This window comes from Oncorhynchus tshawytscha, linkage group LG09 (assembly GCF_018296145.1).
Source record: "Oncorhynchus tshawytscha isolate Ot180627B linkage group LG09, Otsh_v2.0, whole genome shotgun sequence".
Classification (NCBI taxonomy): Eukaryota; Metazoa; Chordata; class Actinopteri; order Salmoniformes; family Salmonidae; genus Oncorhynchus; species Oncorhynchus tshawytscha.
Window position 1 is genome coordinate 30,182,171 of NC_056437.1, and position 14,519 is coordinate 30,196,689.

Consider the following 14,519-nt stretch of genomic DNA (forward strand, 5'->3'; position numbering starts at 1 on the left):
ATGTAACATATTGGATGCCATCCGTTGTTAAACTCAAAAGAAGAAACAGCTGCTTCACAAGGAGATGTGAAGCAGCTCATGTGGGAGTGGAGGGGAACGAGGCAGTTGATGTACTGGCTAAACAAGCACTAAGTAGTGGGGATGTTGATGTGGTAGTTTCAATGAGCAAGGCAGAGGCAAAAAGCATGATATGGACAGTGATGGTGGAGAACTGGCAGGAGCAGTGGAATAGAGATACTAAGGGCAGGCATTTATTTCAAGCACAGAGGAAAGTTGGGGAGGGGAGAGCAGCATGAAGGAACAGAAGAGCGGAGGCTATATTTACAAGATTAAGGGTAGGACACAGCCAGTTTAATAAGACCTTACATGTGATAGGAAAGCATCCAACAGGAAAATGTGAGTATTGCCAGGAAAAAGAGACCGTGGAGAATGTATTGATACAGTGTGGACATTATTGGAGGGAAAGAGAGAGAATGACATCTAGTATGAGGGAGAAGGGGATACAGGAAATTAATTTAAAGAGTATATTGAATGAACGTCATTAGATATATTCTCAAATATGTTATCTTTTTTTTTTTTTAAGCAACGGGGCCGGCAGGTGGGGTTTAGTTTCTCCCTGTCTCTGCCCCACACTCCAGTACAGTAGGCGGCGGTAATGCACCTTAACGTTGGATGCCAACCGCCGATAAATCCCACCGAAGAAGTAGAAGCCGTTTCGCCATTACACGCCTGGAAGAAAGGCCATAAAGGTTTGCTAAAACAACGGTTAAAAAAAAATAGGTATATGTACATTTATAAAGTTTAATATCATGCTGTCAATAGATGTAGCTATACTAACGTTCATGTTACGTATAGGAAGTAACAGCATATTACGCTTTGTGGCATTTAAAATATAACGGCATTCGGCCTGGGCCTAGTAAAAGCACCAACCTTGCTTTGTTTGCGTCTGCCGCTTTTAGTACAATAGTAAACGGCTAACGGTAGTTGGCTAGCTATCTTAGCTACAGCGTTGGGTAAGGTAGCTAACGTTAGCTTACTACTCTGAAAATGTAAACTAAGATACTAGTAAATTGGAAGTACCTAATTAAGCTACAACTGGCTACCATTAAAAAAGAAGTATAATACCTAGCTAATTTCACTAAACCTACTTTGAAACTCCTATTCAAGCTAGCTAACGCGGCTCAAACACTGTTACATAGCTAGCTAGAAACATAAACAGCTAGGTAGCTACACCATACTAAAGGTGGTTAGTTAGTATCTTTGTACCTACTTGAAATGTCATACACGATGTTGGTTAGCTACTATAATTTGTCATTCGATTCCCAGTAGCAGCACTAGCAGAGATCAATCAGCAGGCAAATGCTTTGCGACACATTATAGTTAAGGACAAAGTCATGTAGATGTTGATGATATTACTAGTTAAGGGCGGCCCAGTGTAACTTGATATATTTCATTTGCTTGGTACCTAGAAAGCTAACTACCATTTACCATTTGAACGTTTATGCTAATTTGTAGACTGACTTAAAATTTAGGGCGATGGCAGACAGTGATGATGAATATGATCGCAGAAGGAGAGACAAGTTCCGTCGTGAGAGGAGCGACAACTATGACCGCTCCCGAGAGAGAGAGGACAGGCGTAGGGATGACTGGAATGACAGGTGAGGAAGAGGGAATAGACTTTATTCGACATGGGAAGTGACTATATTCGAAATGCGAGAACATTTCCAATCCATTTCATGCGTGGTATTTCACACGTATCTTTTTGCTTTTTCTGTTCACTGGCGCCCATCTGCCAGGGAGTGGGACAGGGGCAGGGAGCGTCGTAGCCGGGGGGAGTATCGGGACTACGAGAGGGGTCGAAGGGAGAGGTTCTCCCCACCCAGGCACGACATGAGTCCCCAACAAAAACGCATGAGGAGAGACTGGTGAGAATCAAATGAATCTACATCACTGTCTTCAAATCTAAAATGTTTGATCTAATCCTCCCTCTGTTTTGATCAGGGATGACCATGGAGGAGATCCCTACCATGGGGGGTATGACTTGGGTTATGGTGGTGGTGGAGGCCCCAGCTACGCTCCTCCACAGCCCTGGGGCCACCCTGACCTGCACCTCATGCAGCCTCACCATGGTATCCCCATCCAGGCAAGGTGAGGAGAGTAGACTGGGCACAACCAACCTGTTCATGCAGAGATGCCGTTTAGTCGTATGTGGAAAGCAGATAACCATCAAATGGCACCATGTCCCTGACTGGTGCTGTGATTGCTCCAGTGTTAATTTGTCAACCACAACTGACAAAAAATATTTGTCTCTTGGCTATTTTTCCTGACGAAACTATGATAACGAGACTAGATGCCCTGTAAAATAAATAGTGGGACAAAAAAGTATTTAGTCAGCCACCAATTGTGCGGGTTATCCCACTTAAAAAGATGAGAGAGGCCTGCAATTTTCATCATAGGTACACTTCAACTATGACAGACAAAATGAGAAGAAAAAAAATCTAGAAAATCACATTGTAGGATTTTTAATGAATTTTAATGAATTATATATATATTACTTTTCATTTTAGTCAATGAAAATGTGACAAGACAAGAATTTCATATGATACTAATGGAAACTTAATTTGACATGAATCTCCTTTTCTGTTTTGTCTAATCCTAAACATGTATGCATGCAGATTATTTAATTCAAACCTCTCATTGGCAGAATTTATATCTTTCAGTTGTGCGGTCTGATTGGGCTGATCTGCCTGGCTCTTAAATCAGTTTATTTGTTGCATTTGCAGACATTATTGCAGTTGCAGTGAAATGCTTGTGTTTCTAGATCCAGCGGTGCAGTAATACCTAGCAATACATTTACAAAACAATATAATACACACATAATCCAGAAAAATTAAGACATTTCAGAAGGCGCAACGTCAGAGACCGGAATATAAATGTATACATATAATGTACACTGAAAAAAAATGTAAATGCAACTATTTCAAGTATTTTACTGAGTGACAGTTCATATGAAGAAATCAGTCAATTGTAATAAATCAATTAGGCCCTAATCTATGGATTTCACGACTTGGAATACAGACATGGTAGGGTTGTGGATTTAAAAAAACAGTCTCTGGTGTGACCACTTTTTGTCTCATGCAGCGCCACACATAGCCTTCACATAGAGCTGATCAGGCTGTTGATTGTGGAATGTTGTCCCACTCTTCTTCAATGGCTGTGCGAAGTTGCTGGATATTGGCGGGAACTGGAACATGCTTTCGATCCAAAGCATCACATACATGCTCAGTGGATGACGTGTCTTGTAAGTATGCAGGACATGGAAGAACTGGGACATGTTCAGCTTCCAGAAATGATGTACAGATCCTTCCAACATGGGACAGTGCATCAGCAATCTGAAACGAGGTGGTGGTGGCGGATGAATGGCACAACAATGGGCCTCCAGGATCCCATCATGGTATCTCTGACCATTCAAATTGCCATTGATAAAATCCAATTGTGTTCATTGTCCGTAGCTTATGCTTGCCCATACCATAACCCCACTGCCACCATGGGGCACTCTGTTCACAACGTCTACCATCTGCCCAGTATAGTTAACTGGGATTTATCTGTGAAAAGTACACTTCTCCAGTGTGCCAATGGCCATCAAAGGTGGCTTACAAAGCCTAATTTCAGTCAGGTCAAGACCCTGGTGAGGATGATGAACACGCAGATGAGCTTCCCTGGGACGGTTTCTGACAGTTTGTGCAGAAATTCTGCGGTTGTGCAAACCCACAGTTTCGTCAGCTGTCCGGGTGGCTGGTCTGACGATCCCGCAGGTGACGCAGGATATGGACGTCCTGGGCTGGCGTGGTTACGCGTAGTCTGCGCATGTGAGGCTGGTTGGATATACTGCCAAATTCTCGACTGACGTTGAAAGCGGAGGAGTATGGTAAAGAAATGAACATTCAATTCTCTGCCAACAGTTCTGGTGGACAGTCCTGCTTGAGACCTAATCTATGGCATTGTGACACAACTGCACATTTTAGAGTGGCCTTCTATTGTCCCCAACACAAGGACCACCTTTGTAATACTCATGCTGTTTAATCAGCTTCTCGATATGCCACACCTGTCGGGTGGATGAGTTATCTTGGCAAAGGAGAAATGCTCACTAACAGGCATGTAAACAAATTTGTGGCAAAAATGAAAGCTTTTTGTGCGTATGGGGACATTTCTGGGATCTTTTATTTCAGCTCATGAAACATGGGACCAACACTTTACATTACATTTACTTTACATGTTGCATTTTATATTGTTGTGTGTATGAAGACAGCATATGACTAGAAAAGGTGTGTACAGCAGTAGTTATCTCGGATGAGCCATGACTAGAATATAGTTTTCTCCCACACAGCTCTGGTGGTCACGTCAGTCACTCCTCAATCTTTTGAACTGATGCCAAGCCAGGACACTTGATTTGTAACTAAGGTCAACTAGAAACCATGTTTACTCTCTCTTTCTTCCATGTAGACTATTTTTGTTTTAAGATCATATCACTAGTTCTATTTTCCCCGTGTGCGCTGTTATTCATTCCCCTGCGTTGCTGCTCCCGCGCTGCGGCCTGCAAATGCGAATTGAATATTAGGAGTATAGTAGTACTTCTGCGTTTTTGTAATGCTGAAGCTCCTTTTCAAGGAAACTAATGTTATTTACCCCCTTGAGGCTTATGATGGGGAGAAAATCTGAGCTGTAAATTGTTTAACCTGGAGCCAAGGCTTTATTACCTATATGGTTAATTATGGCTGGCATTGGTTACAATCTGGCACCATCTCAATGTTTTCAGCTAAGGAATATGAGGGGATAGTATAGGCCTAGTTGGACAAGGCTATCTGAATGTGGACATGATGGAAGTTAGAGGTAGCCTATATATTCATTATTTAATATTGTGACCTGAAATGTCTGTCTAAAACTAGACTAAAATTGTCCAGCGTTTAGGCGATAATAACTCAAACTTAACGAAGGAAGATATGACTAAAAGGTATTTTAAGACTAAATCTAAAATTGCAGGCAAAACTAACACGACTGTTCCACCAAATAGATTATCTTGGCCCTTAGGCCAATGTTATTTCACACACTTTTTTTTAACCCTGTCCTATGTTTTCTAGGCTAGGTAACATCCATGATATGGACCTGGGCCCACCGCCTCCAGTGATGAAGAGCTTTAAGGAGTTCCTGCTGTCCCTGGATGACTCTGTGGATGAGACTGAGGCAGTTAAGCGTTATAATGAGTACAAGATAGACTTCCGACGGCAGCAGATGCAGGACTTCTTCCTTGCTCACAAAGATGAAGAGTGGTACGTTTATCAGAGCCTTTGCTGAACTATTAGTATTAATAATCAGTGTGCTATGAATTAGACTGTCTACACTGACAACCTCTATTTACACATATTGTCTCTGTCAAATAGATCTGATAGTTGAGATTGGAGCCTTTTGTTAATGGCTTGGTAAAGACAGTGTAGTTTGTGGAAGATATTAGACCTTTATTTGACCGGGTGCAATATCAAGACATGTGAGAGTTGAGTCTAGTTGAAAAATGGTATGGACAAATTTGGGTATCTAAAGCATCCTGAACATACATCATTATTTTCAAAATGACTTTGATCTGTTATTGATAGTGTTAAGAGAACCTAGTTTTTGGGGTAGGCTTATTATGCATACCATGCCACTTTTAGATACGAATGGTGGGTTATTACAATGGTTGGGCACTATCATTGATGGTCAGTAAATAGCCTAGCTAATAAACAGGATATAAAGATTTAGCTCTGAAGTTAATCTGATTGGATTGTCAGTTGTCACAGTTGTAAATAGAATACGGTTGTCTCTGGTGCTTATCACCATTTTTTTTCACCGGTGTGTCCAGGGATCATACATTGTCAATGCTCGTTTTTTAGTTTTCTTAACTTAACCAAACCTTCTTCCCTCCCACTCCTCCCCCGTCCTTCACAACAAGGTTTTTGAAGACGAGACACTGGAACTCTTCACAGGAATCGTTGTTAGACAGCTAGGGCTTGCACTGCGCACAATGCAGTTGCTCTTAGACGTACAGTACCAGGAATCTTAGCTAGACAGGCAAATAAACCACTTTGCGCGCATGGAAATATTTTTTCTTTTCTTTAGTATGTGATGCTTTTTTCCCCCATTTTTGTTTTTGTATTTGGATCAAAGCGAATCCCGAAAATGAAATTGTGTGCACACAAACACAGTAGGGGGGTGAAGTGGAGCGCATTTTTACAGAAGAGACCCCTCTCAGTATATATGTGTGTTGTTATACTGGGAGAAGAAAAGGTAAATTTAGTCCACACCATGGCAAATTTGCCCTTCTGAACTGTAAAATTCTGAACTGTTATGTTCTTTCTTTTTTTGTCCTTTTTGCCTTTCTGCCTTATTTTTGGTGAGTTAACCTAAAGCTTCCTGATATGTTTCACAAACAGCTATACCCACACACAAACATAACACCATGCAAACTTTGTGAAAAATCTACAGTAGCACCTCAAACCCCAGAAAGCACCTAGCATTTTCAGGCCCTGTTTCTTCATATGGCAGTCACTTGATTAGGCCTAGCTAGTTGCATTTAATTGATGGACATGCTGTTTTCCTCCCTAATAAAACATTGCAGGATTCAGGAAGGTTCAGAAAAAACAGGTGTCCTTAGTATTTTTAAAATGTAATGTTTGATTTACTGTTTGGGTATAGAACTGAAGTAGATAGGGCCCAGTTCAGTGCTGTAGGCCAGTTTATTTGGCCTGGCCATGCATACAAGTGCTTTCTTTAACATTCCTCCACTCCATCCCTGCCCGTCTCTCTCCTGTGCCTTTTTGGGGACATTATTGTAAACACAGGTTCCGATCCAAGTACCACCCAGATGAGGCAGGCCGGCGGAAGGCGGAGTCCCACAATGCCCTGCAGAACCGACTGAATGTCTACATGTTCCTAATGGAGAACAGCTGGTTCGACACGGTCTCGCTGGACATAGAGAAGGCCCAGGCTATCATGAAGGTCTTGGATGCAGGTAGAGTCGTGGGAGGGGAGACTGTGGGAGGTGTCTCTAATGGCTTCATTCATCTTTCTGTTGGAGAGTATTTTGCTGTTAACCTTCGTTTTAAGCAGTGTCAGGAGAAGTGAAGTGTTTGTATTTGTTGGTGAATATTAGTAACCTCAACAGGTTCTATATCCTAACCCAGTCCTTTCCCCTGTCCTTTAGCTGTGATAAAGATGGAGGGAGGGACAGATTATGACCTGCGCATCCTGGAGCTTCCGTCTGAGGAGGAAGAGGAAAGAGGGAGAGCTGACAGGGCGGCAGCTGGGGGTCCGGGAACTGAGCCCCCCAAAAAAGAGGAGCCTAAGGATATGGACAATGACAGCAAACCCCCAGCTGACAAAGAGAAGGTATGCTGTCTGTTGTTGTAACCACTTTTTCTTTGTCCTGGCCTGCTCTACTCTTGCCCTTCAGAACAGGAATCCCTCTTGTCAGCTGGTCATTGATGTAAGCGAACTCTGCCACAGGGGGAGAATGATGCCTGCAGCATGGAGAAGGGTGCAAACGGTGGTGGTGAGGCAGCAGAAGGAGGGAGTGAGGGAGAAGAGGAGGAGGAAGGAGAAAAAAAGACGAAAAGCAAAGAGGTTGTGCCTGAGCCTAAGAAGGTTAGTGTCTAGCACCCATGTGTCTTATTCGCTCTTTCTGTCTTTAGAATGAATGTGGTGTGCTTAAAGGGGCCGAATCCTAACTTGAGATCTGTGTGAACGTTTGTGTAGTCTTGTATTGATGACGATGAGAAATTTGTACAGGAGTTAAACACAGATTTTAAGTTAGTATTTGGGCTTATTGACATGGATTTATTGACCCTTACCACAACCTATTTTCCTTCATGTGTTAGCTGAGTAAGAAGAGGAAGAGGAAGCACAGTGGAGACAGTGAAGATGAGGCCAGTGCCTCTGAGAGTGACTCAGACTCGGACTCCAACTCCCATCATTCCTCTGATAAACCTGCCGAGAGGGAGGAGGGTGAGGAAAAGGAGGATGAGGGTGAGGAAGGGGAGGACAAGGATGAAGAGGAGGAAGAAGAGTGTGAAGGTGAGCGACAACAGGACTGAGATTGGGGTCACTGTTAAAAATATATTTGAATATTAAAATGTTTTAAGTCTCTAGTAATGCCTTCTCTGCACCCCACAAATTGTGTAGCTGACAGAAAAAAAATCAAAGACGAGAAACCAAAGGAAAGAGAGAGGGAGAAGGAAGAGAAGAAACCCAAGGAGGACCAGCCACCGAGACCCCGGCCTCTCCACAGGACCTGCTCTCTATTCATGAGGAGCATCGCCCCCACCATCTCCAAGGCAGAGATCATAGCTGTGAGTTCATTCAATCTGACTGTACAATCATACTGAACACTTGAATGGACTGTCAGAATTATTCTGGATTCCTGTATGAAAAGTTACATTGATGCAAAGGACTCCGATACAGCTGTACCCACACACACAATGACCTTAGGCATCCAAGAGGATGAACTAACCTATTGTTTCTGCCTCAGCTGTGTCGGAGATATCCTGGGTTCATGCGAGTGTGTTTGTCTGATCCCCAACCAGAGCGCAGGTTAGTTCCACTTCCATCTGACCATACCTGCAGCCTGACCCCCTCTGCTGCTAATGGACTATAGTGGACTGTTAAAAATGGAACTTCTGTCATTCACCTCATGTTTATATACCTTTAACCACCTCCGTCCAATGTCAGGTTCTTTCGTCGCTGCTGGGTGACGTTTGACCGTAGTGTCAACATCAAAGAGACCTGCTGGAACCTCCAGAACATCAGAGTGAGTTTAACAACCTCTAATCAAGACTACAACATTAGGTAGTTCTGGACCTGGAACCCGGTGATGAGCAAGATATTGCACTTGAGTCACACAGCTGGTTAGTGAGTGTTCTGACCCTGTATGTCCCCTCTCTGCTGCATGTAGCTGCGTGACTGTGAGCTGGCTCCGGGGGTCAACAGAGACCTGGCCCGGAGGGTCCGCAACATCAATGGTATCACTCAGCACAAACAGGTGCTGCGAAACGACATCAAGCTGTCAGCCAAACTCATCCACTCCCTGGACCACAGAGGCAGGCTGTGGAGCCACAAGTCCCGTGGAGAGGCAGTGTCTGCTGTGGAGGTACACACACAAGCAATTGGGTGTCTTTGCAATACATATGAGTTTCTTGTATGTTTAATATTGTATAATGTGGTATCAGGTGGCGGCCCAGAACCCCATCCTGAAGAACATCACTGACTACCTGATAGAGGAGGTGAGTGCTGAGGAGGAGGAGCTTCTGGGCAGTGTGGGTGGAGCTGACGCAGAGGAGGGCACCAAGGAGGGCTACCCAGCCGAGATCACTGTGGAAAGGGACGACAAGCTGGTCAAGGTCCGTCCATCTGCCTTGGCTCACACTGACACACAGCCGCTTTACACGCTCTTTGTAGGTAGTGAACTGTGTGGGTTTTGTCTGACGCTAGTCAAATGGTCAAATTAAGAAGGGAAAAGTAAGTTATCTAATGGTGACTTGATTTCCTTAATCTCTTCCCAGGTGTTGGACCGTCTTCTCTTGTACCTGCGCATTGTCCATTCCATCGACTACTACAACAACTGCGAGTACCCCAGCGAGGATGAGATGCCCAACCGTTGTGGCATGATCCATGTGCGTGGGCCCATCCCTCCCAATCGCATCGCACACGGGGAAGGTGAGCACCACACTACTGTATATTCAACACTGGCTGGGCATCATAAACTGACACTATTGACTGACTGTCTCCCCCTGTCATGCACCCAGTGTTAGAGTGGCAGAAGACATTTGAGGAGAGGCTGAGCCCCCTGTTCAGTGTGAAGGAGAAGCTATCGGAGGAGGAGGCAGGAAAAATGGGCCGGAAGGACCCGGAGCAGGAGATGGAGAAGTTTGTGTTGGCCAACACCCAGGAGCTGGGCAAGGACAAGTGGCTCTGCCCCCTCAGTGGCAAGAAGTTCAAGGTGCATCTGTATTTGTGTGTCTGTGTTAGGATGGAAGTAAATTGGTCAAATAGTAAATATTGCATACCCAAAGAGCATTGAGCATGTACTGGTCTTTATCGCCTTGCCAAGGTGTGGTGCAGATTAAAATGTGAATGAATTTGTTCCTTCTGCCTGGCCAGGGCCCAGAATTTGTGCGCAAGCACATCCTGAACAAACACGGGGACAAGATTGAGGAGGTGAAAAGGGAGGTGGTGTTTTTCAACAACTTTCTCATGGATGCCAAGCGACCTTCCCTCCCAGAGATGAAGCCCCCTCCTCCACTCGGCCCAGGACAAGGTGAGGGACACGTTGCACATACAAATAGAATCAGTAGACCTGACACGATTCCCTGTTCTCTCTGACAGTCATATCTGTTCTACACCATCCAGTTTTATTTTAACGGCCTGTAACATTACATCTTCCTGAACAGGCCCCTAGTACTTCTAGAATAGTTTAGGTGTAGGTGATGCTGTATCATTGAATCCTTTTTGTCCATATTATTATTCCACTGACTTTGTCTCTCTCCATCTCTCTGTAGGAGTTCTCTCTCCAGGCATGCCCTTCCCTCCCCAAGGCCTCATGGGCTTTGGGCCCGGTCAGCCTCGTCCTCCTGTCATGGGTTACGGAGGTGAGCCTCTACCTCCCCACCTGTCATATTACCAATCACATTGTGTAAAAGGGACTTAATGAATCAATGGTGGAAAAGTACCCAATTGTCATGCTTGAGTAAAAGTATAGATACCTTATTAATAGAAAGCTACTCAAGTAAAAGTGGAGGTCACCCAGTAAATTACTACTTGAGTAAAAGACTAAAAGTATTAGGTTTTTAACATAAGTATCAAAAGTAAAAGTATAAATAATTTCAAATTCTTTATATTAAGCAAAGTAGACAGCACCATTTTCTTGTTTTTTAAATTTACGGATAGCCAGGGGCACACTCCAACACTCAGACATAATTTATAAAAGATGCTTTTGTGTTTAGTAAGTCTGCCAGATCAGAGGCAGTAGGGATGACCAGGGAAGTTTTCTTGATAAGTGCTTGATTTGGACCATTTTCCTGTCCTGCTAAGGATTCAAAATATAACGACTACTTTTGGGTGTCAAGGAAAATCCATGGAATAGAAAGTCATTCAATTTCTTTAGGAATGTAGTGAAGTAAAAGTTGCCCAAAATATAAATAGTAAAGTACACACCCCAAAAAACTACTTTAGTACTTTAAAGTATTTTTACTTAAGTACCTTACACCACTGTTTTTACATTAGCATTTTGTTCAAAGGCCGTTTACAACTATGTAATTAATTTGGTTGCAGCTCTCAGGTGTTCTGACATGACACTACCTTTCTCTTCAAGGCGGACCTCCTTACCCACCAAACCAGTACGGAGGCGGCCGGGGTAACTATGACAACTTTCGTGGACAGGCTGGTGGCTACCCTGGTAAACCCCGCAACAACAGGTGAGACCTTGGTCAGTTATGGACAAACATAGCACCACTAGCTTCTCCTTTTCTGCAAATGACTTACTTGCATTTAGAAACCTGTTTAATTTTTCTCTGTCCATTTCTATACTGTTCCCCTCCGTTCTGCATCCTGGCTGTTTCCTTCAGAATGTCCCGGGGAGATCCACGCAACATCATTGAATATCGTGACCTCGATGCACCTGATGACATCGACTTCTTCTAGACTATTAATTTTATTTATTTTGTTTTTAATCATTGTGTAATTTCCCTGTCTCATCCCCTTATGTAAAGTAATGATTCATTAGCATTTTTTTTATGTCTGCAGAGCAAAGGCTCGGTGCAATTGGAACACACTTGAATTGTATGAAATGTCCTCAATAAAAACTAATTTGACATTAGCACAATTTTTTACAAAGATATATATTTTTTATATGGGTGTATTAGATCAGGAATACAGCAAACCACATATTTGGCATGCAAAAATCAACAAACGTGACAATCAAATAGAAAACAGGACTTGCTTAATTCAAGCCAATGCTGTTAGTTATATTTCTAATCATAAAGCCTAGAAATGTTTAGCTTTATTAGTTGGGTGCTGGTCTGGCTTTGCAGATGAATGTATAGGTAACGGTGCAGTGGTTGTCATTGAGTTTCCCAGATGTGATATGGGCACAGTCCTCTGTGCCCCCTATAGAATGCCCCGCCCAGTTATCAGGTTGGCCTGGCATCCATTTACTGCAAACACACAGTGAAAATACAGTTATTGTACTATTCAAGCACCAGACATAACAATGAGAACAGAAATTGTCCAACTCATAATGACTTGATTGTACTTGCCTCCGGTTCATGATGTAAGGACTCCCGTTGACCCACTCCCACTCTCCAGTCCTCTCATCTGACAGGCCAAGCCAAAAGGGGCGACCAACACTCATTCTGTTTACAAAGACCTGTTACAGCGGGAATGAGTGTCAGGACAGGGTCTTCTAAAGCAATGTCTAAATGCATTTGATGATCAGCAGAGGGCAGTGTAAAGCCCTCAAGAGTCCCGAATTACACCAGTTCTGTATCTTCAGCGTCCATACTGAACCACTTTGAAAATGAACCAAATGCAACGAACAAATAAGTTCTAAGAACGGATGTAGGTGTGTGTAACTGTGACGCACCCACTCTTCTTCGTCAGGATGAGCAGTGTGGCATCCATAGACCTACAGGAGTCTCGGGCTGTGTACCATGAAGACCGGTAAGCCGAGAAGAAGTAGCAGCTTGGAGATGTGAAAATTCCAGCCATCAGGACAGCCCACTTTAACACGTAGGAGAGATACGGATGGATACACTAACACTATATACAGTTAATTTGAAGAGTGTGACACATGAAGTTGACTATTATATAATACTGAGATTGAATAGGACTAATCTAGGGACCGGGGTTAAGAGCGTGTCAGAAATCAAATCATAGTCATGATGACCATATTTTAATCAGAAAGTATCCCAAGCACTGCAGCTGACAAATCTGATACACTAATGTCCATGATAACCATTAATAAGAAATTGAAAATGGACCAACCTTTCTTCAGTAGTTTTGATGAGTGAAAGAACACACGTTCTGTCATATTTAATACTGATCTCTTCAAATCAGATAACTTCATCTCCAGACTACCAATTGCAGAAAATGGACGTGATGATAACACAAACATTGTCATATTCTGTATAGCCGATTAAACTCAACTCCACCATTTATGATGTAGCGTTAGTTGTGCGGCGACTAGTGTGGGCGGACTTGAGGTCCGACGTTAAATACAATTACGTTTTTATGAAAACTACTGATTTCAACACCTAAAGAATAGCCCGCAATTACATATCTATGTAATAGCGTGCTATTATTTGGGTCCTGTCATCAATAGTTTCGGATAAAAACTCAATTTTATGTGACGTCGGCGCTCGTCTACCCACAATAGGTCCGCTCAATTCCATCATAAATCGTTGTGTTTAGTCGGCTACCTTCTGTCCTGAACCATTGGATCGTAGACCATGGACTTGAACTGTTGTCTTGTTTCATGTTATACATTTGTGTTATATATTTTTTTCTCATTTCACTCATGCTCCTGTAGCTATTGTTTTTAACTGCATAACAAGTTATGCTATCAGATTCGTAGCGATGATTGTGTTCTATATATTTTAATCTAATCTATTCTGTTTCCTAAAAACTGTAACTGACAAGTAGGCTGAAAAAAACATAGAACAATGTCCAAGATAACCAATAATCAATAAGGATTTGAATATGGACCAACCTTTCTCATGTAGTTTTGATAAGTGAAGGGACACAGATTCAGTCAGATTTGACACGGATCTCTCCAAATCAGATAACTTTCTGTCCACACTGCCAACTACAGAAAATTCCCATGGTGGTAAACAGGTTAATAAAACAGGAAATGTTGATATAGATTGACCAGATATGGGTAATAAAAGGAACATTTGTAAGAGCTCATGTCCGGATTTGGGATATGCGCTGTTGGCTGGACGTCATTGAATTTGCGTAGGCTTAAACACTGGTATACACTGATTTATAAAGCCATATTGGGTAAAATGCCATTTTATCTCTGTTCTTTTTTAGTCAGATCGGTAAATACATATCAATTACGGTCCCATTCTCATTTGCTTCTAACAGTATCAAAAATTAGAACAGGTCATGGTAGAAATAGTTTTAGTTACTTAACTCCGTGGTCCTGGAATTCTCTCCTGAACATTTTAAAATATTATGATCTAGTTTCGTTGGTGGAGTTTAAACACTTGATCGATGTATATTTCATATAAGAGTGCAATTGTTTTTAGTCAAGACTTTCGTGTTTTTTTTTACATGAAATGTTTTTGTTGTACTGTATGTGTGTTTATAGTTTTGTTTAATGTTGTGTTAGTGTATGTAAGTTGTTTTGTCTGAAATGTTGTTCCCCCTGCTGCTATTGGACCAGGTCTCTCTTGGAAAAGAGATGTTATCTCAATGAGAAAAACCTGTATAAATAA

The 14,519-nt window shown here is 42.6% G+C and overlaps 1 protein-coding gene and 1 long non-coding RNA gene across 12 annotated transcripts; one reads left to right on the top strand and one right to left on the bottom strand.

The window, feature by feature from the left end:
* The first annotated feature begins 643 nt into the window (after positions 1-643).
* LOC112257766 (serrate RNA effector molecule homolog) lies at positions 644-11,899 on the top strand. 11 transcript variants are annotated; one of them, XM_042326778.1, is made up of 20 exons: positions 644-749; positions 1,533-1,658; positions 1,782-1,925; positions 2,002-2,148; positions 5,139-5,327; positions 6,873-7,042; positions 7,235-7,419; positions 7,537-7,674; positions 7,908-8,103; positions 8,179-8,378; positions 8,558-8,619; positions 8,758-8,836; positions 8,981-9,175; positions 9,255-9,479; positions 9,588-9,741; positions 9,831-10,024; positions 10,186-10,342; positions 10,584-10,673; positions 11,396-11,498; positions 11,649-11,899. In XM_042326778.1, the coding sequence occupies exons 2-20, from the start codon at positions 1,537-1,539 to the stop codon at positions 11,722-11,724; spliced, it is 2,826 nt and encodes a 941-aa protein (XP_042182712.1). In that variant the 5' UTR covers positions 644-749; positions 1,533-1,536; the 3' UTR covers positions 11,725-11,899. The 11 variants fall into 11 exon arrangements, with proteins under 11 accessions (XP_042182712.1, XP_042182715.1, XP_042182714.1 ...); XM_042326781.1 differs by having other exon boundaries at positions 1,797-1,925; XM_042326780.1 differs by having other exon boundaries at positions 659-780; positions 1,775-1,925.
* On the bottom strand, positions 11,764-14,201 carry LOC112257768. The gene is made up of 3 exons (XR_002954640.2): positions 13,790-14,201; positions 12,665-12,801; positions 11,764-12,448 (listed from the first exon to the last, which is right to left on the bottom strand). It is a non-coding gene; the product is annotated as an uncharacterized LOC112257768 (long non-coding RNA).
* Between the last annotated feature and the right edge of the window lie 318 nt (positions 14,202-14,519).